The sequence below is a fragment of the Chaetodon auriga genome, chromosome 8 (genome assembly GCF_051107435.1).
Source record: "Chaetodon auriga isolate fChaAug3 chromosome 8, fChaAug3.hap1, whole genome shotgun sequence".
In the NCBI taxonomy this organism is placed as follows: Eukaryota; Metazoa; Chordata; class Actinopteri; order Chaetodontiformes; family Chaetodontidae; genus Chaetodon; species Chaetodon auriga.
This window is the reverse complement of record NC_135081.1, coordinates 15,445,931-15,471,797: the sequence shown is the minus strand read 5'-3', so window position 1 is coordinate 15,471,797 and position 25,867 is coordinate 15,445,931. Positions and strand designations below refer to the sequence as shown.

The 25,867-nt window shown below is 41.3% G+C and overlaps 3 protein-coding genes across 3 annotated transcripts; all 3 read right to left on the bottom strand.

Moving 5' to 3' along the window:
• Window positions 1-15: 15 nt before the first annotated feature.
• otoa (otoancorin) lies at window positions 16-10,843 on the bottom strand. Its single transcript, XM_076737825.1, has 28 exons — window positions 10,810-10,843; window positions 10,634-10,695; window positions 10,260-10,281; window positions 9,908-9,956; window positions 9,674-9,809; window positions 9,468-9,530; window positions 9,163-9,356; window positions 8,927-9,060; window positions 7,437-7,555; window positions 7,177-7,319; window positions 6,313-6,430; window positions 5,993-6,196; window positions 5,748-5,918; window positions 5,528-5,668; window positions 5,223-5,272; window positions 4,690-4,819; window positions 4,485-4,603; window positions 4,238-4,379; window positions 3,826-4,019; window positions 3,648-3,738; window positions 3,333-3,456; window positions 2,894-3,189; window positions 2,428-2,577; window positions 2,194-2,336; window positions 1,857-1,993; window positions 1,593-1,690; window positions 1,129-1,282; window positions 16-493 (listed from the first exon to the last, which is right to left on the bottom strand). The coding sequence occupies exons 2-28, from the start codon at window positions 10,679-10,681 to the stop codon at window positions 411-413; spliced, it is 3,453 nt and encodes a 1,150-aa protein (XP_076593940.1). The 5' UTR covers window positions 10,682-10,695; window positions 10,810-10,843; the 3' UTR covers window positions 16-410.
• A 1,258-nt stretch (window positions 10,844-12,101) lies between these two features.
• Window positions 12,102-15,066, bottom strand: riiad1 (regulatory subunit of type II PKA R-subunit domain containing 1). The gene is made up of 4 exons (XM_076736211.1): window positions 14,844-15,066; window positions 14,656-14,732; window positions 13,631-13,677; window positions 12,102-13,239 (listed from the first exon to the last, which is right to left on the bottom strand). The coding sequence occupies exons 1-4, from the start codon at window positions 14,922-14,924 to the stop codon at window positions 13,169-13,171; spliced, it is 276 nt and encodes a 91-aa protein (XP_076592326.1). The 5' UTR covers window positions 14,925-15,066; the 3' UTR covers window positions 12,102-13,168.
• Window positions 15,067-16,848: 1,782 nt separating this feature from the next.
• il6r (interleukin 6 receptor) lies at window positions 16,849-25,151 on the bottom strand. Its single transcript, XM_076737339.1, has 10 exons — window positions 24,933-25,151; window positions 22,570-23,151; window positions 21,738-21,861; window positions 21,267-21,439; window positions 20,817-20,986; window positions 20,477-20,621; window positions 18,717-18,745; window positions 18,526-18,580; window positions 18,092-18,203; window positions 16,849-17,946 (listed from the first exon to the last, which is right to left on the bottom strand). Exons 1-10 carry the CDS (start codon window positions 25,012-25,014, stop codon window positions 17,697-17,699), a joined length of 1,722 nt encoding a protein of 573 aa, XP_076593454.1. The 5' UTR covers window positions 25,015-25,151; the 3' UTR covers window positions 16,849-17,696.
• Between the last annotated feature and the right edge of the window lie 716 nt (window positions 25,152-25,867).

Below are 25,867 nucleotides of genomic sequence, written 5' to 3'. Positions count from 1 at the left end.
GTTCTTGTGTCTTCATCATTTTAACAATAACAGACAGTGGATACTAATATTTATTGAGTTCAATCATTTGTCATTTTCCATTTTGTTAGCAGTTAAAAATGTCCAAATAATGAGACTATAGGCCATCCTACATGGTAGACATCAGATACATTAAATATCCCTCTTGGTTCTATTAAAATATACTTTCTTATATAGAGACAGAAAATCTAAAAGTGAACTTTGTAAGAAGAAATGATAAAGAATCACTCATCTTACCAGCTCATTGCATTATGTTGTGTACTTGTTGAAGTTTACAGCCACGCTCCAAACATTATTTACTTCAATAACAAATGCACTAAAACGTTAACTTGTGTGTACGCTGAGCTAAAGCTCCTGCCAGCTTTGCAGCAGGACGTGGTGGCTCTCTGCTCTCACAGCAGCAGGAACCCCGTGAGGAGAAATAGAAGGGGCTTCATGAAGGTGGAGATCCCCTCGACACTCAGCGATGGAGCTCCTGAACGAGAGAGACATGAAGACCAGATGCAAAGATTTCCTCACGATCTGAATGAAAACCTGCTTTCTGATTATGAGCGAGGGATTTGGATTATTTTACATGTTTTTGTGTTTGCTCTTCTCACTGAAGTGGGTGCTGCTCATTTGGAAAAAAAAAAGTTAATGCCAATCAGGATTAAGCATTATTTCAATCAAAATTTGGAGTAATTCAAAAAGTCAAGCCTCCTGGTTAATTATATGTGCTCAATATATTCTGAATATCTCATTTAATAACTTCTCCCCTGCCATTTGTGCTGTAATATCCACTGACTAAAATAAACTCATTACCAATATATGGAAAACTATGGACACTATTGATTATAGCCTCATTAAATCTGTTGTTAAGTCATGAACATTTATTATCATAGAAAAAAAACGTTATTTTGGTTTTCAACCAAGTTCACAAACCAAACTTTTTTTTTTTTTTTTTTTGTTAAGCAGCAGCTTTTGATGGTGGGAAGGAACTTTACTGGTTGCAAAGCAGCAGTAACATGTAAGCAGTACGACGTGTCAAAGGTTATCAAAGGTTAACTGGCAGTGGTTAAACACTGACGAATATGTGAATTTACAGAGGTGTGTGTGTGTGTGTCTTCTCACCTGACTGTTCAGGGGTTTGATTTTGGGCACGATATCCCGTCACTGCGCTTTCAAGAGAGGCCAGCTGCTCGTCTGTCAAGGCAGCTCGCTGTTGACTGGTTACCATGGCAGCATTGTCAGGTCCAAGAGCCTCCAGCTGAGCTCCAGAGAGAGCCTGGAGGGAATGCAGTGAGTATTACAACATTGTAAAAATACTCCATTACATGTACAAGTCCTGCATTCAAAATCTTATTTGAGTAAAAGTGCAGTGTTTTCAGTCAAATGTGCTTCAACAAAAGGAAAAGAAGTGTCCGTCATGCCAAATGACCTGCTGTGCAGTATATATCTATGTACATATGTACACCATAAATGTACAGTATATTAACCCTGACACATTAATATTGTGTGTGAACACCACTTTATTGTAAAGGTGGAGCTGATTTAACTTGCAAAAACCTCTAAGATATTTTGTCAGAGTTACTTACGGCAAAGTTGCTTGGTGGAATGAGAGGGATGCACGACTGGCTGAGAAATGGTAAGACAGACGGGTCTAAAGAAGCCAGCTCATTAGCATCCAGGCCAGCTGAGGGAGACAGAAATTCACAGTCAGGATTTTGGAAGAAGTTGCTGAGCAAAGGCACAGAACTAAAACTCATTCCTACACCAGCTGACGGTTTAGAGCACTTTTGAAGAGCACTACAGAGGGGTTTGTTTCCTGCAGAGAACACAGGGTAGAGCGACTGTCTCACCAATGATGTTGTCCAGGTCAGCTACTTGTGCTTCAGTCCAGGTGCGAGGTTCTCCAAACGCCAACACAGCAAGTCTTTTCAACTGCTGTGCAGCCTGGAAGGAGCACTGAAGGCCCTCCATTGAGCCCACAGCGTCTCTGTGACACACACACACACACATTATGTAACTTTGGCACCATCTCACTCTGCAGCTCGCAGCAGTCAAAATATGAGATTCTGACATTAATAGTGGTGTTGGCTGCTTTTGTGAAGCTTCACCCCCTTTTTTATCAGTTTGTATGAGAGATTAATTGGACATAAAGTAATTTCTGAATATAACAAGCACAAGAGCACCAACTTGAAGGCGTCCATGTTGAGCTGTCCCATCTCGCTGGCGCTCAGGCCACAGATGAAGTGGCTCAGTGCGACCATCTCTGCAGCTCCCAGCTGCTGCGCTGTCAGGTTGTTATATTTGGCAACACCCTTCCACAGAGCCTCCATCTATTCAGACAGGTCATCTGGATTAGTGAACATCATCATCATCATCATCAGAATAATGATCACATGCATGATGCTGTTTTTATTACATCACCTGTAACTGTTTCCAGCCACAGTGGGCAATGTCCTCCAGAGCGTCCAGTGGGAGGGCGAGCTTCTCCAGGTCGGCGTTGGAGAAGCCCTGAATCAAACACCCCAGCTGCAACGCCACACTCTCAGTCATGTTTGACACTGGACCCAAGGCCTGCAGAAACACACCGAAACAGATTCTGATGATCAGGCTTTTACCAGAAAAATGATTGTGGAAATTACAGTTTTTAAAGTCTTGATATCCGTCAGTCAACAGTTCTGTTTCCTAACGAGGGACTGTACAAAGATTATTAGGTAGAGAGAGTCAAAAAAGGGAGAGGGTTCTGACCTCACTGCAAACTCCACAATTACACCCAAAGGATCAAACAAACCAGAGGTGTCAGAGGAAAAGAGAATTCTAACTATAACTGCACCAGAGGAGTCCTCTGCTCCCTGAACGAACAGAACCAGGATCACAGCTGTCACTGTACCTCAGTTGCTTTTCTACTGAGTACGGCCAGTTGGTCTGTGCTGTAGTCAGAGACGATACCGAGTGTTTCTTCAGTGGCGAGGAATGTTCGGGTCGACATCCGATCGAGCTCTGCAAATGTCCAGTACACGTTGCCCTGTCCCAGTTCTTCAATCAACTCCGCAGTAGGTACTTTAGTACTGATAGTGGCACCATTACTGCTCCTGCTTCTACTGCTGACAGTGACGTTACTGTCAGTCCCATTGAGACTGCCACTGTTGCCACTGCTGCTACTGTTACCATTACTGGTACTGTTGTCTGAGAAAGAGAGGAGAGACACACATAGCTGGTGAGAAATGGAAAAGAACAGAAGAAATATGCATTATCAGTGTTTTTGTGCAGTATCACCAACCAAGAGGAGTAAATGAAGAGCACACACACATACATACACACTTCCTCACCTGAGCTTGTTGTAAGTGTTGCATTTGCTGTGTTGGTGATGAGATTGAAGATTTTCTTTTTCAGTGCGTCAGAGATGCGGGACAGACGCAACTTCAGGAAATAGAGAACGTCTTTCATCCAAGGCTGACAGAGACAGAGAGAGGGAAAATAAACAAACCAAAAAAATGCAAAGAGAAAATACATACATGAATCATGGCAACCAGAAGAGTGCAGTGCGGACATCCTCCTTGATTTGATTGATGATTTACTGATGTGGAAAAGCACAAACACTGGACCTTATGACCTGCATCACTCTCCAGAGGAAACATACACACCTTATTGGGAAGAGCAGATGTAGCATCATCATCCAAAAGGATAAGAGGACCCAGTTCCTCCATAGTCTCATCTGACCAATCAGATGTGTTCCTGCAGAAGATTAAAAAGAACACGCATCATCATGGAGTTACTGTTTTCTCTGCAGTAACTCCAGTGTCCACAGGGAGCCTTTCCTACCCGAACGTCTGGTACACTAGTTGTATTAGATCTGCAATGTGGCGCTGAGGAATGTGCACACAGGAAGCCATGGCCCGGAGGCTGGAGGCGAGGACATCGGCAGCCATGAGGCGCAGTTGGGAAGGCTGAAGCTCACACACGAGAGGTCCAAGCCTGGACATGTCCTCAGTGGTCAGCTTGGATAAGTCTGTCCCCTGCAAACCCACAGTGAATATCTTAGGCTGCTGTTGCATATAGAGGAAGATAACAAAGGATGCTTCCATTCAGGGCTCACAGGGAATACTTTAATGCGCCTTCACAGTCACCAGATCGCAATTGACCACCTATGAAAGGTTTTGGACCAACGTGTTAGATGTCACACGAGAGTTTCTGTGGACTTTTCCTTTAATCTATCACCCGTCTGCGTGCGTACATTGGCCAGGCAAAGCAGAGCTCTCTTGGTGAGTGCGGGGCGAGATGGGGCACGACGAGGTAACAAGGTCAGGTTGGCCTCTTCCATCTTGTCGAGGAAGACGGGACACGCTGAGTCTGGCAAATCCTTCACCCTTTGAGGACTGGGGTGGTGTAAATGAGATACAGAGGCAAGGAGCTGTTATCTTTATTGATTTAAAAAAAATATATACAATAAAGTGAGATAGAGAAAAAGACAGATCGCTTACTTTAGATGAACAAGTAAGAATGTGGGAATCTCATCCATCTCCTTCCGAGAGATGTTTTTGAAATAGTTGGCTCTCTTTTTCTCCAAAGTCCCAAAAAACTTGCGGGCAGCACATCCTGCCTGAAAATGAATATTTGCTGTCAGTTGGTATACTCTGTGTTATTTAAGTGTGTGTACATATAGTGCATGAGTGAGTGAAGACATACTTGCACTTTGGAGAGCCACTGTGGAGTCTCCGTTAAGGCCTGAGACATGCCTTGCACGTCACTGTCTGCCACTTTCTCGATCATCTTACAGGTTATGCCCTGAAGGACTGAATGCAGCCTCCTGTATGTGCTAATAATGTTTCAAATGTGAGCATATCAAGAACAGACAGTAACAAGAGCATGCATGAACTGGATGAATCTCGTGTTTTTAATGTCACATTTTTGGTGGAGTCTCAGATTTAACTTGAGCGTCATTTTTTGTGCTGCCAAAGGTCCTGAAAACCTGTCGTGAGCATTCTGGTCCTGCATAAAGTCACTGGTTTTCGCCACTTAGGACCATTTTTAATCTTTTAATACATAATAATTGAATATATATGTTTATGTATGCATATGTCTTTATTTATTATAATTTGAATTAACACCTCTGCCAGTCACAAGAGAAACCGTTTTGTCAGATGTTTTATAACAAGGCTTTTGTGTTGTATTGAATGGGTTTTTTTTCCATTTATTCTGCTCACTGCTGGATTTCTCACCCATTCTGCAGCTGCTTTAGATCATACATCTTCTTTGCCAGGTAAGCTGCCTAAAGAATAGACAAAGTAGGAAACATTGTGCCATTTTTTTTAGAGATACACCTCATTAGTTAACTAACTTAATTATGTGACATTTATGGAAGATTCTGTAATCGCAGTTTACAGCGAATGCATGAAAAACAGTAATAATCAGCATCAAAACAACAAGAAGGCAGATGATTCAGAGTACGTAAAAAATGTTTGAACATAATGACGTGTTAATAGCTCGAGGCTGTTGGCAGACAGGAGGTATTCAGGGTAATTACCTGTGACCGACTCCATGTTTTATTCTCCAGTTGGTCCAGAGAGGTGATGTTTGCTTTGGCCAGCTTGACTAAAGAAACTCTGCGAAGCAAAGGGCCGGCCAACTTCTGCACCAGCTCTGATGGATCCACATCCTTCCACAGCTACAGGGAAACTCTTTTTTAAAATGGGTATATACATATCACCAATAACACAAATTACTTTTTATTTGAGATTACTCACCCCCTGTAGCATGGCCTTCAACTGCCCCTTCTTCATCTGCTTGGAGACGTTCTTCAGGGCCTCTGTATTGTGCAAAATCTCCTTGGATTTGACTAGCTTGAGCACACAGCTTGGCAAACCTGCTGCAACTGACTGAAGGGCTATCAGCTCCTCACCCATCAGCTTTTTACACTGAGGGAAAGCAAACGATTAAATATAGAGTGAGAGCATGTGAGAGACAATCTTCCAGCAGCTTGCAGGCTCACCTTCATAAGACCCAGCTGTTTCTTGACCAGGGCGCGCAGCTGGCCCTGCGTCCATCGCATAGTGGATCCCAGGATTTTGAGATCGTTGACAGAGATCGGGGGCAGCTGAGAGGGAGACAACAAGGTAGCACTGCTGCCCAGCTCGTGTAGTGCTTGAGTAGCGTTTGAATTTGACATCACAGCCTTGATAAGGCGCTTCTTCAGCTTGAGTCAGGAGAAGGTAAAAAGACAAAGAGATTACTGAGATGCATGAAATTCATTATGTCTGTCCTGGATGACATAGGTGAAAGCTTGGGTAAGAGCAAACAAATGAGTGATACCACTTTGATTCTGGGGTTGTCGCGATCATCGCACTTGTTAAGTTCAGAGAGGAGTTTCCTGCTGAGGTCAGGACTCAAGTCTGGAGCAGCATCATAATGACAAGCCAGTGCGCCGAGCCTGAGGAGGCAAGAGGCAAACAGCAAAAACACAGTTATTCAAACCTTGAAACTGAATCAGCTCTTGAAAATATCAGGATACAGAATTATTCCAATTAGTTTTGGGGGTAATGTGTTACAAACTAATGTGTTAGAGTACTCTGATTATTTTTTGAAGAAGCATCTGCAAGCTAAGCATAGCTCTGCAACACTCAGGCACCCTCAGTTTCTACTTACTTTCATGTACTTCTAATAGTTTTGTCATTGCAGAGTTGCAAAAAAAAAAGAAAATTACATGTTAAATGAACCTGGCTGTATACACTGAGTCCCCGTACTTATTTAATTTTATGTTGACTTGTAATCAAATATGATGGTTAACAAAGAGCTGTAAAGGGGATATTATGTCTGTTTAGCCGTCATTAGCCTGCAGAGTTACACATTATGGGCTGTAGGCTACGCTATGATGGTGGAGTTAGCACAATCAAAGATAGACATACAGTAGGACTATATAGTCTAAATAAGTTGCTTTTCTCAGCAGGTAATGCTGTAACATAACAGGATATCTTTTAATGGCAATAATCTTGTAATGTAACAAGTTACTGTGAACGTAACCTCACCCAATGCTGATAATAATTAATGTATTTTTCTTTCTCTTCTGATGAGTATCTGTAACAATGCTGTCTTTCTTATCGGTTAAGAGTTTTTCTTCTTACAAAATCCCCAAACTTCGACACAGAAGTCACGTTGAGGGTAAACGGTAACACACACTTGTCCAAATGCTCTGCAAACTCCCTCTTTCCACTGAAGCACTCTTGAAATCTTCCAATAAACCTCTTGGCCAGACTGGGGTTCATTTTGGTGACCATTTTCAGGGCAGATTTGAACTTGGTCGAGTTGAAAAATTCACACAGCTAGAAGAGAAAGTGAAGGAAACAAACCACAAACCAACAGAGCAACAAATTAAAATCTCATCATTTGCTGTTTCCAGTTTCATTGGCTCTTTATGCTCCTGTGAAGACCCCCGTCACCTTTTCTTTAGGAGAAGAATCAACATCTTTGGGTTGTAAATGGGAGAGGTATGGTCCAATCATGATCAGCGCTTCCATGCTCAGCCATTTCAGTGAAGGTTTGCAGCGCTGCATCAGCTCTATGGAATAAACAAGGCTGTTACAAGTCACATTCACACTAAACAGAGAAGTGACAACAGAGAAGAGGCAGGAAACAAGGCATCACATCACCCTATTAAGGTTTTATGGGTAAGAATTGGGAGTTAGCTGTGCAGGTGCACATGTACTGAAAAGCACTGTAACCAGAGGCGGAGGGCGCCTGCAGTATACATGGTGTTTGATTTGCATAATTTCTTGGACTGAACAAACACATTTGCAAACAAACTGTGGCTCTCATTGACTAAAACAATGCAATCCTGGCTGGCATCCCGAACAAACTTACTCAGGGATCATTCAGAAGTCTTATTACACCTTCAAAGTCCACTCAACAAATCACTTCCCCGCTAATTCAACTACACTGGTTCCTTATGTCACAGCGGATCAACTTTAAAATCTTATTATTAACACTGGAAACTTTCCATAATCTCTCCCCTGTTTGCTTTGTGTCTCAGACCTCCCTCAGACTTACACTCCCTCTCTGTATTAAAGCTCTTAGCGGTTAGGAAATGTCGTCAGTGATATGGTGCGTTTAGCCAGGACACATGAGGCAGGAATATCTTATGAGGGTTTAATAAACTATCCAGTCCTTACTGAAGGTCACAGATGCACACAAACTCACAAACTGAGGAAATAAACTGAAACATTTTTACTAGAAAACTGTTTTCTAACTAATGTGCTGAGCTTTGCTCTGCTGCTTATTGCGTGTCTTACTGTTAACTGTACTGATGTTTGTTTCTGGTGCTGTGTTGCGTGTTGTATAATTTTGTCACCGATCTTTCTGGATGTAAGGTGACCTTGCGTGCCGTGAAAGGTGCCACTATAATCATACTTACAGTGTATTTTTTCCTAGGACACACACACAGGTCCCCTCTGTACTTTGTTGCTGCTGCTCTCACCACACGCTCTTCAGCCTGAGTTACTATTTGTTGTTCAGTGAAATGACTGTCCATTCGTGTCGTGTGATTTGCATATGAGAGGCTGCTTGCCTCTCATATGTTTGCCTCTCGCTCTTCCTCCTAGTTTCCCTCTCTTTCCCTGTTACTTTCATCTGGTTTGCTGTATTTTGGGTCGTGTATTCACTTATATCTCCTGATTTTTCTTCTGCTTATCTTATCTCTTTCCTTTTGTTTTTGTTTTTTTGCAGCCTCTTTATCTCTTGAGTGCTTCCCTCTGTTTAGTCACTTCTACATCTAACACCTTCTGCTCAATATCTTTTCTAGCTTTCTTGTCTTTCCTTCCTCTTTCTGCTTAACACAAGTGTGAAGTCATCTGATTTTCTCATAAATAGTTAATGATGAATATAGCAGAATATATGATTGTATTGTGGAAGGTGGATTCTGACTTAATCTTACTTAATCTTGAGTCAGATGATGGCCTCACTGTACAGTTGAAGTAGTTCTGGGTGATCTGCTGTTTTGCCCATTGTACCACCTTAGTTCTCTGGGCTTCAGATGTGGACTCGTACAACTTCAGCAGCATCTTCAATCTGGAATCAACAACCAATTTTCCAATTTTTTTTTCAATTCAAACTTTCAATTCAAAGTTACTGAGAGACAGTGGAGGAAGTAATTGCACAAAGCATACTTACATCATTTTCACTCTTTTGGGAGCTGCTTTGATGGGAAGGTTCATTCTTGTGGAAGGCATACCCTGCACCGCAGATTTGGCGGCCCACAGCAGTGCGTCATAGTCGTCCGAGTCCATGTTGTTTTCACTCTGTGTAGTCAAAGTCGCCCAGGACAGAGGGGCCACGAATGCATGTAAGTAACATGCAGGTGCCTCCTGAGGAAGTTAGAGAGATGGCAGGAGTCATTAGATTGCCAGAGAGTGACATTAATTCATGGATCATGTTTTCTTTTCTTAATATCTTGGCATTGGTGGGGAAGTACTGACAGAGGAGTTCCTTATCAGCTTGATCATTGCTGGAAGATTGCTGCAATTCCACATCATGTTTGTCTAAAGAGATGGGTAAGACATGTTCAGTTAAAACAAATAGCAAATAAAAGGACCCATCAACCATTAAGATAATGGTTACCAATAGTCATTCACATTATCTATATGCTCAGGAATCTAATGGTTGACTGTGTGTGTATTCACACCATTTTATCCGGGTCATCCAAGGGGACACTGCTAAGTGAGTCTTTGACGGGAGAAAATGAATCCAGGATGTTCATAAACATTGACAACAGGAAGTTGTTGGATTGGCCGGAGTTTCTGTCTTTTGTAGGCGAGTCACTGAGAGAAATGAGAGAGGAAACAAAGATGGGGAAAATCTAAACATTTCTGGTCTCTTTAGGAAATCAAGGCCGAGACAGAGGCACATTTACAGTTACCTGCTATTGAAGACAGTTTTCAGCAGCAACATCTTAGGCATCGGGTTTCCTGTAAGATAGTAAACCTCCATATTTATGTTGCAAAGTTGAAACACCTCAGGGCTGGTCTGAGTATTTGCCATGTATTAGTTGTGACTCATGTTACGGAGGGCACTCACAACACATGCAAACATACACTCTGACACATCGAGGCAATTAGGATTGGCACAGTGCATTAACTCTGTCTAATGTTGCAATGGAGTTCAAATTTTTAACTTGAATTCTGAGTTTAAAGGGCATGCAAACACATCATTTCCCCTTCTCTCACACACAAGTTCATTTGATAAGAAAGGTGCATCAAGAATTTCCTCACCCTTATCGTGGCACTTCCTCATCTGACGAAAGAAAACAGACATATCAGATGATATTTACAGTTTAAGAACCAACACTTGCTTTCCATAACTTCACTTATAAAAAGATAGAACTTTTGCACCATTTTCAGACAATTCACCCTCTCTGACCACAAAATAACAGGATGAGAATAATAAAACTTGATCCCCATGAGCGATCCATATGCTCATCACATGTGACCCTGCATAACATTAGAATGACTTCAGGAAAACAAAGTGTTCCTGAAGTGGTAAAGAAAGCTGAAGTGTGTTGGACTTGAAAATGTGTATAAATCAAAAGTAGTAGCTTTGCACACTAACTCCTTCAAAGCAAACAAATATTCAGGAAATTACATACCAGTCTTTTGGCCATGTCTTTGAAGACAGGTCCATTTCCAGACGTCATATTAGAGCTCCCAGCTGAACAGGTAGTAATGAATAATTATGAAAAGACACATATTTATGTACACATTAACAGCATGCATGCATTTTATAATAAGAGGACATGATGCCTGTGTTGGCGTTGCTGCTCACCTAAGGCTGCACAGGCCACAATGAGAAGAAGCAGAAATGTTCCTCCTTTTGGAGCCATGGTGAAAAGGCCTGTCTGTCGAGTGTGATGGCATAATTCAAAGAGTGCACTGATACCAACACATATTCGGAGTGATTTTGACATTTACTTTTGTTCTTTGCAGTTAATGTTTTTTGTCTATAACAGAAAAACTTGAATCTTCGTAGGGCGTGCAGACTTAGCTACCACGTGGATAGATAGTCGTTATGGAAGCTGTCTCCATGTGAGCCACTTCTAGTTTTCTGACATATTTCCTCCTCTGAGGATTCCTGAACGCACTTTCCTAGTTACCATCTCTGCTACTCATCCTATGGGAGGCACTCTGGACTGTGGAGGATAACACGCTGTGAAAAACAGGTTCGGTAATGCACACGATGTACTGTGGAACAGCTTCTCTTCACTACCTTCGTCACTTCTGCACAATCACCCTTATACTCCTCATTGTTTCTCACGTTGAGTTCCTTCTCAAACATTTGCATGTTGGTGTTTTGCCTTCATTCAATTTGTTTACTTTCCACTGATTTGACTTCTCATTTAAATATGCCTGGCGATTATCTTAAACGGTAGAGTAAAAATAATAGAACAATTCACTTTGATAACATGTCGTCACAACCTGGTATAGTCTCACATTTTAATGCTTAATTATCTATTCGCTGGTTATACAATGCATTAAGACAAAGAATGAAATTAACACATACAAAAATGCATGTTTCATACAGTACAAATACGTTTCAACAATGTTACTACTTCAACATAATTTCATGCCTGAAACTATCAACACATGACAAAAACTCAAAAATAAAGAACTTATCAACTTATGTACAGATTAGTAGTTACTTACAGAACCTGCGTCTGCTCCACGGTAGATTCTAGAAACGACGCAATTTAAACAACAGGACACAGTGAGGACGTGTGTGTGGTTCCTCTGCCTTTCTCTCACTGTGATGCGAGTTGGCTGCGTGGTTACCTGTTCTCAACTGTGTCAAAGCAGGTGCATGGTGTGTATGTGTGTGTATGTGTGTGAGGGAGTGAGAGAGACAGGCAGGGACTGCTAATCTCAAAAGAAACCCATTTTGACTGACACACTCTGACGTCAACCACGAACATGGCTGCAAATGTGTATAATCCTAATTTTCATCACACCTGAAACTACATATTTTATTCTAATATTTTCATAAACCACATGCAGACTTGGAAATCTGACTCAGAAACACAACGCTGAGCAAACAACACATCATAAAGGAATGAGTCTCCATTGGATGAGCACTTGTTCATTTATTTTGAGGTTCTTTGATAGGATGTCATGACTATTCCTCAGATCACATTTCCTTTCAAATAACAGCTGGAAAAGATGAATGGGCTGATGAAATCTATACATCACAACCCAATACAGAGCTGCCCTGTCCAAACAAATTATACAAAAAAACACAGGAAGACAACGGCACAGTAACGCTCTCAAACATAAACCCGCAGCTCTGGAATAGTAGCAAAGATGAAGCTGGTTAAGGTGGAGCTCTTGTAACACCTGCTGGATGATACATATGTCCGACTTCGACAGTAAGCACTTCAGTTGGAAAACTCTACATTTAAAGTCAGTAAACTTTCTCCACATGATGTAAGTTTCTCATTCATGTCATCTCCACCGCTATAAATGTGTTTGAGAGTTTGAAAACTTCTGTTTCATTAAGTCTAATTTTTCTCATTTCATTTTTTTGTTTTCCACACAAATGTGAATCCAATTTCCCAAATAAATATGTATATAAAAAAGGAAAAGGACAAAACAAAACAACATAAAGGAAAGAATTTGAGGCAAGACTGGACCATGAATAAACTCTTTTTAAGAAAGAGAAAAGCTGTTTGCACCTTCGTCATAAAATACATGAGTCCAGTAAATATTTTATGTTGACTGGTCCATATCCAGATCAGAGCAGATTACAGTATGTCCACTTCACAGCTGGGCCTACAATGCAGACCACAAATGCTGATGGTTCTGGTGGAAAGGGTAGTTGCAAGCAGTGAACAGTGTATCCCTTCAAAAACATGCTGGTGGTGACAAACAGAATGGTGTACTGGATGCATAATACCCACAGGACATCCTCCTCTCATTAACCTTTAATCACACTCATTAAGGATGGTTGTTACCATCTTCCCTATTAGCTGCCTTATGGCATTTGCACAACAGCAATCTGACAAGCACGCTAACAACTAAACAACTTGTGAACTGACAAAACATATCAGTATGTTTGTTATTTATTAGTGTCCATGCATGTGTTGCTCTGTACAGACAAAGACACGGTGGGGAAACACCATGACCGTCGGGTTTCACTCCACGCCACTATTTCCTTCTATTTTGGAGCAAATAACCATATGAAGGTTTGTTTTGGTGAAGTAATCTGAAAAAGACCATTGAAACTCATTAGTGGGTGAGATTATGATTGTGTGTTAACAACATTAAAGTGGATCCCTTTTAGTTATTACCTTGGCAACAACTACTCTTCCTGGGGATCATTTAAAGGGAAAGACAATCCTAAAAACCTACAACACATTTGTCAAATTTTCTGAGGGCCCAACCCTGTCAGTGGCGCTCAGCCGCAATCCCATTAGATCTAAGTACATTTCAATATACTTTCCATCATTAAGTTTCATTTCTATCTTTATTTTTTATTTCATTTGGTCTTCTCATGGGATATTTGACAATAAGAAAAATATAAAATGTCACTAAAACACATTTAAATAATAAATTCACAATACAATTAGACAATTGTGTGCGTGCCCACAACTCACCTGCAGCAAACTCATGGATGTCAGCAGGTCTTTTTAGAAGCACGTCTCTGTGGCAGGAGGACAGGAAATATGAATAACTGTGCAACTACAATATGATGTGTATTAAAGAGACTGTGCTGTGCAAGTACCTTTTGAGTACTTTATGTCATTTAATGTGCTTTACTTCATTGATTTTGTTCTGGTTTTTATAGCTTATTGTTTTTAAATGTCATTCTAATGCTATAGTTTGCCTGTGTCGAGCACTTTGAAATGTGCTTTATAAATAAAGCTACCTCTCTTTGCCTTGCCTGAAGTGTTTTAAAAATAAAAGCTCGCATTAAAAGACACACACTGGAAGACTGGACACTGCAGAGGTTTTTGACAAAAAGCAGCATAAAAGCTTGAGACCTGTCGACTTAAAAGCAGCTCAGACTTTTACTGGAGCTAATTTGTTTGTGAGCGAACACCTTTTGTCAGACTGTGTGCTTTAATGATGGCTGGCTTCACCCAACATATAATGCAGACAGACGTTTATGTAATGGGTTGTATACAGTCAACCTGGTTTTTGAAAGTATGGTAAATACTCTCAAAATGTTTGGCTCACAACCACAAATGCACCAATACAGGCTCACAACCACACATACAGGCCAATAAACTAACAGAAAAGGTTAGACAGGGTTATTGTCACCAGGCGTTTTAAAGCCAGCAGTGTTGAGTTACACCTACTCTCTGGAATAGCTCAGTTTTAGATCGATACCAGTCAAACTCAGTTTCCTTTTAAACATACTTGCATAAACCTTTCTACATTTCTACAGCATATAGTGGTTTTGGCCTTGATTTCTTAGGTTGCATGGCCTCACATGGCCTGTAGTAACTCAGTGGGATTTGTTTGAGCTTATAAATTCAAATGAGGGAAGTCTCTCTGGGCGGCATCAGGAGCATGCTGGACTTCCTCTGGTCTCAGCCTCTAACAGACCTAGTGAGGCAAAGTTATCTAACCATTAACCTGCGGACTAATCTTTGTTAACGAAGATGAGCTAACTAACCTCATAAAGTCGCCTATCAAAACCTTCACTTCTGGATGCGCCCGCAAATACTTCTCGTTGTCGATTCTCGTCTGGATCTGGGAGTGAAAGGAAATTAATTTCAGGCTTGCTAATGAACAGTACACAAATCAAGCTGTGTTTTGCGGCTAGCTAATGTAGCTTTAGCTTCAGGGTTAGCCGCATGTTACCTTAAACTGTCGCAGTTTCTCTTGCTGCTCGGCGGTTAAAACACCGACGTCCAGTTTCGCCAAACCGCCTTTCCCTGCCATCCTTTCTCCACAACAGTTCTTTAATTACTTTTCTGTAGATACAGTACGTTGTACACTCACCGGCAGTCTTTACTTTGTCGACATTTGAGGCCACGTCGCGCACAAACACGCGCACCTGTTACTGACACAGCTTCAGGCAACTGTTGCCAAGGAAACGACCTCCAGCAACTAACGCCTGCGTCCGCGAGGGGGCAACATTAACCCAGGATGAAAGTTCACACCGTTTGTTTTGGTTTTGTATTGTAAATTAAATGATTTAAATCGGAATTGATTTGTCAAATATAGGCAAACACGAGTGTTAACACAACCCACCATGGTGGCTGTAGTGCAGTTTGATCTCTGCCTCATTTAATCACTTTTTTTATTTACCACACATCTCAGGGTGGCTCATTCATATTTATGCAACATATAAGTGCAAAATTAGGATAATGAAGGTCTTAAAACTATATCTGAGAACATGAGGCCCTCTTCAAGACAGAGCCTCAAGATCAAGCAATAATGCAGGATACGTTAAGGCCTGGGTCATATCAGCTGATATTGTCCTTTAGTGGTTATCACGAGATCACACAGCAGTGACATGTTAGAAAGCTGCTGGTTTCGTCTACTACACCACAGCTTGTCCTGTCCGTTGGATGTATGTATATGGTTTTGGTAATTAGAGACCAACACTGGCTCCATTCAAAGAGAACAGCTGTTGCTGTATTTGAGCCTCTGAGAGTTAAGGTGCTTTCAGACAATCACCCGGCCATGTGTGTGCTCTCTATTTTAAATGGGCAGCATCAGGTTACCGGCTTCCTCCCATCCTACCAGCCTGTACACCACAGACTGCAGCTGTCCACTGTCCACAGCATCACACAGCTGTCTTAAAATAGAGGAGAGGGTCAGCAATATGACACGATTAATAGAGGAACTACTAATATTAGAAATGTTGCTCTATTAAAAATTAGAGACACCTCTTAGTATGATGTAGTCAGTGCAACACCACCTTTAACCTCTGTCTCTTTGTCGTCACCTGTTGTTTGGTCATAAGTCCTGTTGAGGGATGGTGACTTGTGTCTGCTCTGTTCTCCAAGCAAACAAATGGATGCTGACTGTGGAGGGCTGCTGTCCACTACGCTGGAGTCCTTTCAGAGGGTTGTACATCAGAAATGAACTCAAAAGCAGGAAAACTCCAATGGTCATGTGACTTGTTTCTTGTCAACATAATATTCTTTTTTTTTTTTAATGTTTATGTTGGAAGCCCATAACTACAAATTGTGTGTGATTTCCATTCATCATTTATATTTCATCTGACATTTTTCGTTTTAAAAAATATATGTATTTATTTCACATATATAGACTGTACACTCTCTTGTCCAGGGCAAACAGGTATAGATAATTAATGGATGGATGAGTTTGGATAAATGGCACCATCTGGTGGAAAATGTGTATGTATGTATGTAAGTGTGAGTATGCGTTGCTGTATTATGGAACTCAAAATAAGAATTGTTGTAATGAATGAATCATCAATGATTTGAATGTGATTAAAGGTAATGATCTACCTTCCCCGTGGTGCATTCAGATGCATATGTATAGTACATGATTCTTTTATGGGAAAGAAAATTTAGAACATTTTAGCACAGGTAAAGTCAAGTGATGACAACCCATGAGTGACAGCTGGGGAAACACTGGATTGAGAAATAACAGATTTTTTTCTTGTCGTCCAACCTAATGTATTAAACAGCTACACCTACACCTTTTTTTTTCTCAAGCGCAATACAACATATGACATTAGCAGTTTTCTCATAAGAATATTAGCCATATGAAGTATTTATGGAAGTAGGATTGTTATGGCATTTAGTATTTTTATAATCTGTACAAATGTACATATACAGACTTGTTATCTATTCTGTATCCTATACACTTTTTCATCTTGACCCTTTTATGCCACTGTGTTTGCTTTTTGTAATACTTGATGGCTGCAACAACTGAATTTCCGCGGTGTGGGATCAATAAAGTCTTTACTTATCTTATTTCAAAACTTGTTAGATAAATCCTTTGTTGTGAACTTATCTTATACTTGTGCTATGTAAGGAAGGTCTGACCTGAACCAGAACCTGGCTCTGAGGTACGAGTGCTAACCACTGAGCCTGCAAACCCTCCTCTGGCTGCATCATTTCCGTTGAGGAGTCTTTAACTGCTTTGGAAATGGGTGGGAGGCATTTTGCACAGTTCATTATGCTGACTTGTATCCCAGAAACTCATTCAGGGTCCTTTTTTGATTCCTTGACCTTCATTGCAGCAACACACAACATTAAACATGACAACCAACCCATCTCAGCCAGTTTAGAGGGCAGAAAAACAAATAAAAAGCCAAATCTTTTTCAAATTTGTAAAGAATACCTGGAAACTGAGAGGGCAGGATGTGATATATTTGATAAACCTTTACACAGCATATAAAACAGAACATGACCTGGTGTGCTAGACTCAGGCCCATCATTAGGCTTAAATTTAGTCTACAGTTTATCAACATACTTTAAATTTACAGACACAGGAGAGAGTAGCTAAAAGGCTGCTCTTAAGACAAATACCACAAAAATAAATCTTTTAGAGATATTTTAGACGTGAGATAGAGTTAGATCATACAAGCTGTTCCTGAGTTTGCTCCCAGCAGAACCTCAATGGATTCAAGTCCATTATCCTTTTGATTGGCTCTGAAGTGAAGAACAACAATCCCACTGCACAAAGCGGTTAAATGCTCCGGCTACCTTCAGTCCCTGTTCTGCCTGGTCATCACTGCTGCTGCAGAAAGAAATAACTTGTGTTGTTGAAGTGCATGGCTTCTATCCTCTCATTCACACAGTGTTCTTCATTTTCCTCTCCTCCTTCCTCCACTTCACTCGGTGGGGGTTCACTGCAATGTGGAGGAGCAAAGGTCACCAGAGCTTGTCCTTCTGGAGCTGGTGGTGCGGGGGGCGGAGGCTGAGGTGAGCCACCACACTGGGTGAGACTCTGGAATTTAGCCATGAATCGCTCTTTGTGTCTGAAATGACAGGAGATGTTGATTGAAATAATTTGCCGAGGTTTGAAATCTGCTGGCTATTACTGAACTCATAAACGCATCCATGTTTGTTGTACAGCAGGAAATACAGATGTGCAAAAATATAACCAAGAGCAAAACTCACTACCTGAATATGTAGGCTGCCAAAATGACTGACAAGAGAACAAATACAGCAGAGATCCAGAGGACATGAGGTGACACCACCGCAGATTCTGTTGGAACCGCAGGAAATGGAGGACCTGCAGTAAAGAGAGGGGAGAAATCCTCATGGAGCCGCATCACATCCAGGCAAGTTTGGGTGTGACTGAATGTATGTGTGTGTGTGTGTCTGTGTGTGTGTCTGTGTATATATTTGTGTGAGCCATGTTTCCTGTGGCTTGTTTCGTTGTTGAGCCTCAGTTATTATGATGACATGGCTTCCTGTTAAAACCCAGCGGGGCAGGATGGATTTTCAGCACTGACAAAATTCAAGAGTTCCTTCTCGCTGTCTCGTTCTTTTGCGCCATCTCTCACATTCACACACTAAACCAAAAATACTTTACTGTCTGCTAGCAATCTTACCATCGGTCACACTGCCTTCTGGACCAGAGCCCTCCATGTCTATATAGACTGGAAACTGCATGTCAGAGAGGAGACAGTCTGAGATACTGCAGGACAATGAACACTGAATGCAGCACAAGTGTCAGGAGAAAATGACAGAGAGGGAACATTGATGGTTTTCTCAAGAACGACGGACACGTTGAGACTCTTACCATTGTGGTAGTCAGATCGTCGTTTTGATCTGAGGAAAGAAACATCAAGACAGATGAGATGTTATTCAAAAAACAAACAAACAAACAAACAAACAAACAAACAAACAAACAAACAAACAAACAAACAAACAAACAAACATATTACTGCTTCATTTAGACCACTGTTTTCCATCTGGGGGTTGGGAACTCCACAAGACAAACCTGAGGGGTTGTGTCATGATCAGCAGGACAGGAACCAGAAAAATAAACACAAAATCATGATTATATTTCATCTAATCTTTTTTTTTTTTTTACAGTGAATTACTGCATCTTAGTTTTGTTTCCTCAAGCCTCCAAAAATAACGGACAGCGCTCTTTGCTTGAATTGGTCACAAGGAGACTCGAGGTTCAAAAGCATTAATCTTGTAGTTCTGTGATCGTATAATTCTTTTAGATCCTCAGACTCCCACACTGAAAATGTTTGTAGTATAAACCAGCTGTTATACATACATACACTGACTGACAGGATACTTGGATGTTTTTGGATCAATATCACAGCTGCATTAATGTGTATGTTGCATTTTTCTGCTGTTGTTGTAGTCGAGCTAATTTGAACTCTTTTGTACACTGCTGGGTAGTTTACAGCAATGCATCATATTCTATAAAATCATCCCGTGAGAACGACGTGTCTGTAAAAAGTCAACTTTTCATGAGCTCAGAAAAACGGCCTGTTTTCAGCTTTCAGACAATTCATTTTCCAGCTACTCCAAAAAGCTTTTCAAACACTTTCATCAGTCTCATCAGAAGTGGGCTCATTTTCTCAACCCATAAAGGAACACTTGATCCTTCAGTTTATCAGAAAAATTCAATTCAACATCATGTTATGTGAAAATACATAATTTCCACTGGACAGGAAGGTTATGAAAAAGAGTAATTTTAAAATGTAACCAGTAACCAGTTCTCATACCGTCCTTCATTCACACCTCTCACTCATAATTTCTTTGCTGTCATTGTCTGGGGCTGTCAGTTGACATATCAGCCTTTGTTCTTCCATTCTGCTGTTACACCCTCCACCCCCCTATCCCTACATCGGCCTTGTCAGCCTATCAGTCTCAGCAGAGTCATCAGCCACCACTACCACCAGTGTCTGGACTCCAATTATCTTTACTTCATTCACTTGTGTCTCCTGACTGAAATGTAGAGGAATAAAAAATACAGTATCTGCCTGTGAGACATTTGTAAACTGTAAATGGCTTTGACATTTGACAATTTTTCACAACTCCATGAACATGCATCCAGAATTCAGAGCACAGCGTGCACATTGTGCGCAATGAGTGAACATATTCAGAGAGAAACAGAAACTTCAGTGTCAGGGGTAAAAAAATGTTTGTATAGGAGGATGTTTACTGTATGTACACAGCATCTCTGGAAAGGCAAATCATACAGGAAGGAAACTCAAGTCCTGCCTCCTCCGGCTGTCATGACTACCCAGGCCAAAAAGTGTTATACTTTAGTGTATTAGAAACATAATGTAAGCATAGAAAAGTTTTTTTTTTTGGAGAACCTGAATATACCATTAGAGAAAACATGAAAAAATTCAGTTTCAGTGGTATTGTTACCAGTTTTTATTGAACTTGGACCAGAGTATGGCTTCATGCTGTGGTCCCATTGTGTTTTTGAGCTAATAAGCAGCTAAGCTAACCAGGTAAAGGTGTCAGCTAAATCTAGCTGTGAAGCAGCTGTCTTTCTCCGTGTGTGCGTGTGTGTGCATCTGTATTTACCTGTCCCACTGATGGCACAGACAGGTGTACTCCAGTCACTCCACTGACCATCATACTCCTCCTTAGTTCTGAGCTGTATCAGGTACTCAACACCAGGCATTGCATCACTGATAGTGTAGGAGCGCTGGCCCTTAATCTTGTGTATCTACATAGACACATGCAGACAGACAGACAGGTAGACACACATCACACTGTCATCAACTGTGTGTTTTATTGTGTCAGGGCAAAAAAGCCAGAAGGCCATCAGGACACTGATCTACCGAACTGTGAAAAGTAAACACACAGACAACAACATGCTCAAAAAACATGGATACCCAACAGCTCGTCTCCAAACACGCACCTGCTCGTGATAAAATGAGGACTTGAGAGGTTTGTATTTGATCTCATAGGTTAGTTCATAATAGTTGTCTTGAGACTTCCAGGAGGTCGGGAGACTCCAGGTGACCTTCATCCTCGTCGCCTGTCCCTCCACCGGTCGGACTGACACATTTGACGGAGGGTCAGGCTTTACTGAGGGACCAGCAAGGGATATAGTAAGTGTAGCCTCAGAGAGCTTTAGTTACCTTTACATCAGACCAAAGTTACACAAGCAAGTCTCAAGTCTTAACCTTTAAGTCTCAAGCTGTGCTGAGTGAGAATCAAGCAAGTCAGGTTGAGTCCCAGCCACAAGTCAAGTCAAATGAAATTCACTTAAAGTCCGTTTATAGACAGGTCATGAAAGCTATGTAGCATGTATACCAAGTCAAAGTCAAGTCTTTTATCAGTGTCTCACACCCGCCTCGCCACTTACAAATGCGCAGAGGCGTGAAGTGCAGCAGGGAGCTGGTGGCGTTGCCCGCGATGCTTGTAACACACAGGTAGGCCTTGTGAACGGTTCTCAGCTCATCCTCATTGTGGTCCAGAGCGCACCAACAGCGGGAGGCCCGAGATGAGCACTGCAAGCGAACGAAGGCCTGTGCCGAGCTGAGCGAAAAAAATAATGTAACCTGATATATTGCTGGGACTTGTGAACACATCTAATCTGAATGACAGATCAGCTGATACAAAAAGGAACTGAATCTAAATCACAGGTTGTAATATTGTTAAACTTAAATGCTTTTAATCTAAATTTTTCCTCAATAAAAAATGAAAGACAGATGGTGAAAATATTACCGATAGGGCTTTAAAAGATATCATTCTATGTTATATTGTGCTATAAAGTACTATTTACTATCTTCACACCATGTATAAAGGCTTCACTGGGGAGTTACAGCGACGTTACCTTTTGCTGAGTAAGAGGTAACACTTAGGCAGTACAGTGACGGACTTCTGAGGTGTCCACTCACAGCGAATCTTACTGCTGGGTGACTTTTTGTAGCAGGACAGGCTGGGATTCTGTGGAGGATCTGACACATACAGAAAGCATGCAGTGATTCATCCATTATTCATTCATTCATTCATTCAGTCAGTCAGCCAGTCATTTGTTCAGCAACCACAGATCACTGTTAATCACTGCCACACTCGCAGTCACTGCAAGGATTCAGGCTACAACTAGCAATCATTTTCCTTTTAGATTAAACTGTTGACTGTTTTAAGTATATGAGAAATACCCATAACGCTGTCATGCAAAACAGAGAAAAGCAGCATATATTCATTGAATGCATGTATGTATGCACACACACACACACACACATATATATATGTAGGGCTTCTTCGTAACAATTACTTCCTACACTGCGCACACACACATGCACGGAAATGACAGCTAATCTGTAACTTACAACTAAGAGAAAGGAAACACCAGACAAACACTGCTGAAGCGGCAGAGGTACTTTTAACAGGTCAGAAATGTATTAATGTTGATACCGCTAACCTATATATATCTATATATATTAACATATATATATATATATATGTGTGTGTGTGTGTGTGTGTGTGTGTGTGTGTGTGTATGCTGTACACCATTAGTCACTTTCTTATTGTGTTTACTGAGCGGATTCTCACATCATAAACACACACAAATGAAAGGACAAATAACCCATTTATGAAACCACACTGACACATCACTTCTAACTCCCACCGTGCGTTCCGGCTTCATTGCTGCTGTGACTCACCTGCGACGATCACTTTTAAGGAGAACCTCTCTCTGCCTTTGTGATAACACACGTACTTCCCAGAGTCTGTCAGTCTTACAGAGGACAGAGACAGTTTGGCCCCTCTCCTCTCAAATGAGCTTTCTCCCTGACCTCTGTCTCCTTTTCCCATCATCTTCACAGTCCACGTCCACTGAGACTTTGATTTTATGCCCCTTGTTACCCTGTTCCCTTCCTCCCCCTCCTCCTCTTCCTCATAATCAGCCTCTCCATCCATCTCTCCAGCCTTCAGCAGTCTGGTTGGCTGGGCCGTGTGAGTGGTGGGGGACGCTGTGTGTCCTGTATCTGTGTGTCTGAGGCTGCTGTTGTCTCCTGCCTCAGTAGGGTTGGAGTGGTAATTCTCCATAGTATATCTGCCACTTTCCAGCGAAACTCCAGGGTTGTTTATAATGTTCACAGTGGTTGGGGTTGCACCTGAAGAACTGCCTCTTCTTTTGGTGTTCGAGCTGTTTCTCACCTTTACTCCGTCCACCGTCACATGACCGCTGCAGGTCAGAACCAACTTACTGCCTGGGGGTAAGACCAAGGTACCGGGGGGAGGGTCTGCGCAGCAAAACAAACAAACAGAATTTAAAGAATTCATACAAACCAGTGTGTGAGACAGCTGTCTTCAATTGTGTGTGTGTGCATTCGACACTAGTTGAGCCTTTTGTACATTTCTACAGTTTTTTTTGTACAAAATGGCTGGTTTTGCGTGGGGTATTGTTGCGGTCGACTAGACACAGCACAGATAGGATGCAACGTTGCATAACTAAAATTACCAAGTCCTTATGAACTTCCCCTTCTAATGTCTCTGGTCTTCACTGTTTCTTTTTCTGTCCGAAAGCATGCCCCACTGTTTCATGTATTTACATTTCTGATATTGCCTAATTATTCAGAGCTTCTGATTAAGATAAAAACTCAGTCATGACTTGAGACATGTCTTAGCTGTGTTCGTGTTTACAGCCCCCCGTTTGGGCTTGACTGACTTGACGTCAGGAGCTTGTTGCCCTTGTATAGTGCAAACACACTTCTCCCACTTACCCAGTTAACCGTCTTTTTTTCCCCTAGATAACAGATATGGAGAACAGAGGCCCTGCAGCTGAGAGAAGGCAGCACAACAACACATCTGCTCATTGTATTTACTTATTTCAAAACCTGAATTTTCCTGACCCTGTGAATGAGCAATAATTAAAGAGCAGCATTTCTGACACCAAAATAAAAGGAGCTCAAGCAGTTTCAGTACAGGACAACAAACACAACCAAGGTTAAAAACGCATTTATACTAGATGCTAGGTTGGGAGTAAATAAAAGCTTGTACATATTGTAATAGTAGCTATTTGAACATGCTGCTAATGAAGCCAGAATTTAAGGAATTAAACACAGACGCAGCAAAGCCTGAACTTTTACACAATCTGATTAAAAAATATACAGTTTAAAGATTTTTGGGGCACAGTATGAAAACATTTCCACTAGTTTCTTTTACAAAACCATGATTTCAGTGTGACACAGAATGACAAGAATTAATCTACAACAGTCTTCACAGGAAAATGTCATACGATGTTTGGTTATAAATGAAAGTGCCCGCAGTACATACATCTGAATCGATTAGTTGTTTTAATCATTTTCATGGAGAAACACTCCAGTCTGTCAAATGTGAGGATTTGCTGCTTTTCCTTTCTATTGTTTTAATAATGATTTATTTTTGATAGTTTTGTAGGATTGATTGGACAAAACAAACCGTGTGAAGGAGTCGCATTAGCAGCAGCCCCACACAAAATAGTTAAAAATCCACCTCAATCAACTACAACAGTAATATCCTGATTTCATATTAATACATAATCACCTGATGGCAGACTGTATAATAGTGTAACAGGCACAGGGAGCTTTACTTTATTTTTAATGCTTTAGGTACATGTTGCATATTATACTTGCATGATGTTTCAATGCAGGACTTGTGCTTTCTTCTTATATTTCACGTGTTGTAAATAGCATGTGAGAAACGATCTGTGAGGTGCTCAGAAATAAAACAACTTCTGGCAAATTACGAGTTGCACTTTGTTCAAACTGCAAATAAAACAAGCTGCTGCAGATTTTCATTAGCAGTGATTTCTGTCTTATCAGAAAATGAGAAGACTCAGTCATTGTTGTGGAGGACAATTCGGACCTCTGAGCCAACACCGAAACCAAAAACCAAAAACACCTTCCACTGGCTTTTAAAATTAAAAAAGGTTAATTAGTCCATGAGTTTGTTTACTTTTCACCCTCTAGCTGCATGTTGTAACTGACTTGTCCTCGCCGAGCACACGGGCTCACATGGCAGGACGTGTTGCATTTATTCTCACCTTTTCTGAGGCAGGTTCCGTCGAAGATGCTGTGGACCGGCGTGGCGCACAGAACACACAGCAAAGGGAGAAAATTCCGCATTTTTGCGCACGAATCTCCCTTCGCCGAGTTCTCACACCATCACTTAGCACGCATGGGCATCAGTTGGAGATTGGTGTGAGTCCCGTCCAACTTTCCGCACTTCAGACAGGCTGCTTCCAGCTGAAGAGCCGTCTTCCTCTGCCTGCTGGCAGCAGTGTGCTGTCCGTAAGACCCGTTATTGTGAAATCCCAGCGCTCTTCCCCTTGTTCAGCCCGTTACACAGAGGAAATCCTCCTCAGCGTCAAAATAAAACACCCATGGAGGCTGAATATAGCCTGAGCTATTAGAATATTTAATTTTCAAACACGTCATACTCAGGAAGTCCCCTTTATAATATGTTAAACATCCTGTACTCTCTGTAACTGTATTACCCCGATGTTTTGCACTATTCAAATGATGTATTATACGTTTCTGAGTAAAACAGTCATTGCAAAACAATTATTGCTTTTTGATTTGTGCACAATTCAAATGAACTCGTCCTATCCTCTGTTAATAATTTCCTGTGATAAACTAGAGGACTTAAGGGTGTTTGTGCCTAACAAAATACCGCAGAACTATTTTTCTTGTGGTTCAACTTGAAACCTAAGAGTCCTAATTTTGTCAGTTATTTTTGACTTTATTGTTATTTATCACCTCATTTCACACCCAGCACAGCGCAGTCATTTCTACCTTAAACCTACGTAGCTTTTAAAATGACATTTGCATGGACAGAGCATGTTTCTCTCATGCGAAAGAGAGACGACATGTTTATTGACCGCTGTTCAGCAGCTCCATAGTCCACCCCGAGCCCTAACCCACGCTTAAACAACTCAGGGGACAAAATACTGCACAGCATGTTCATTTTCAGCCTTGT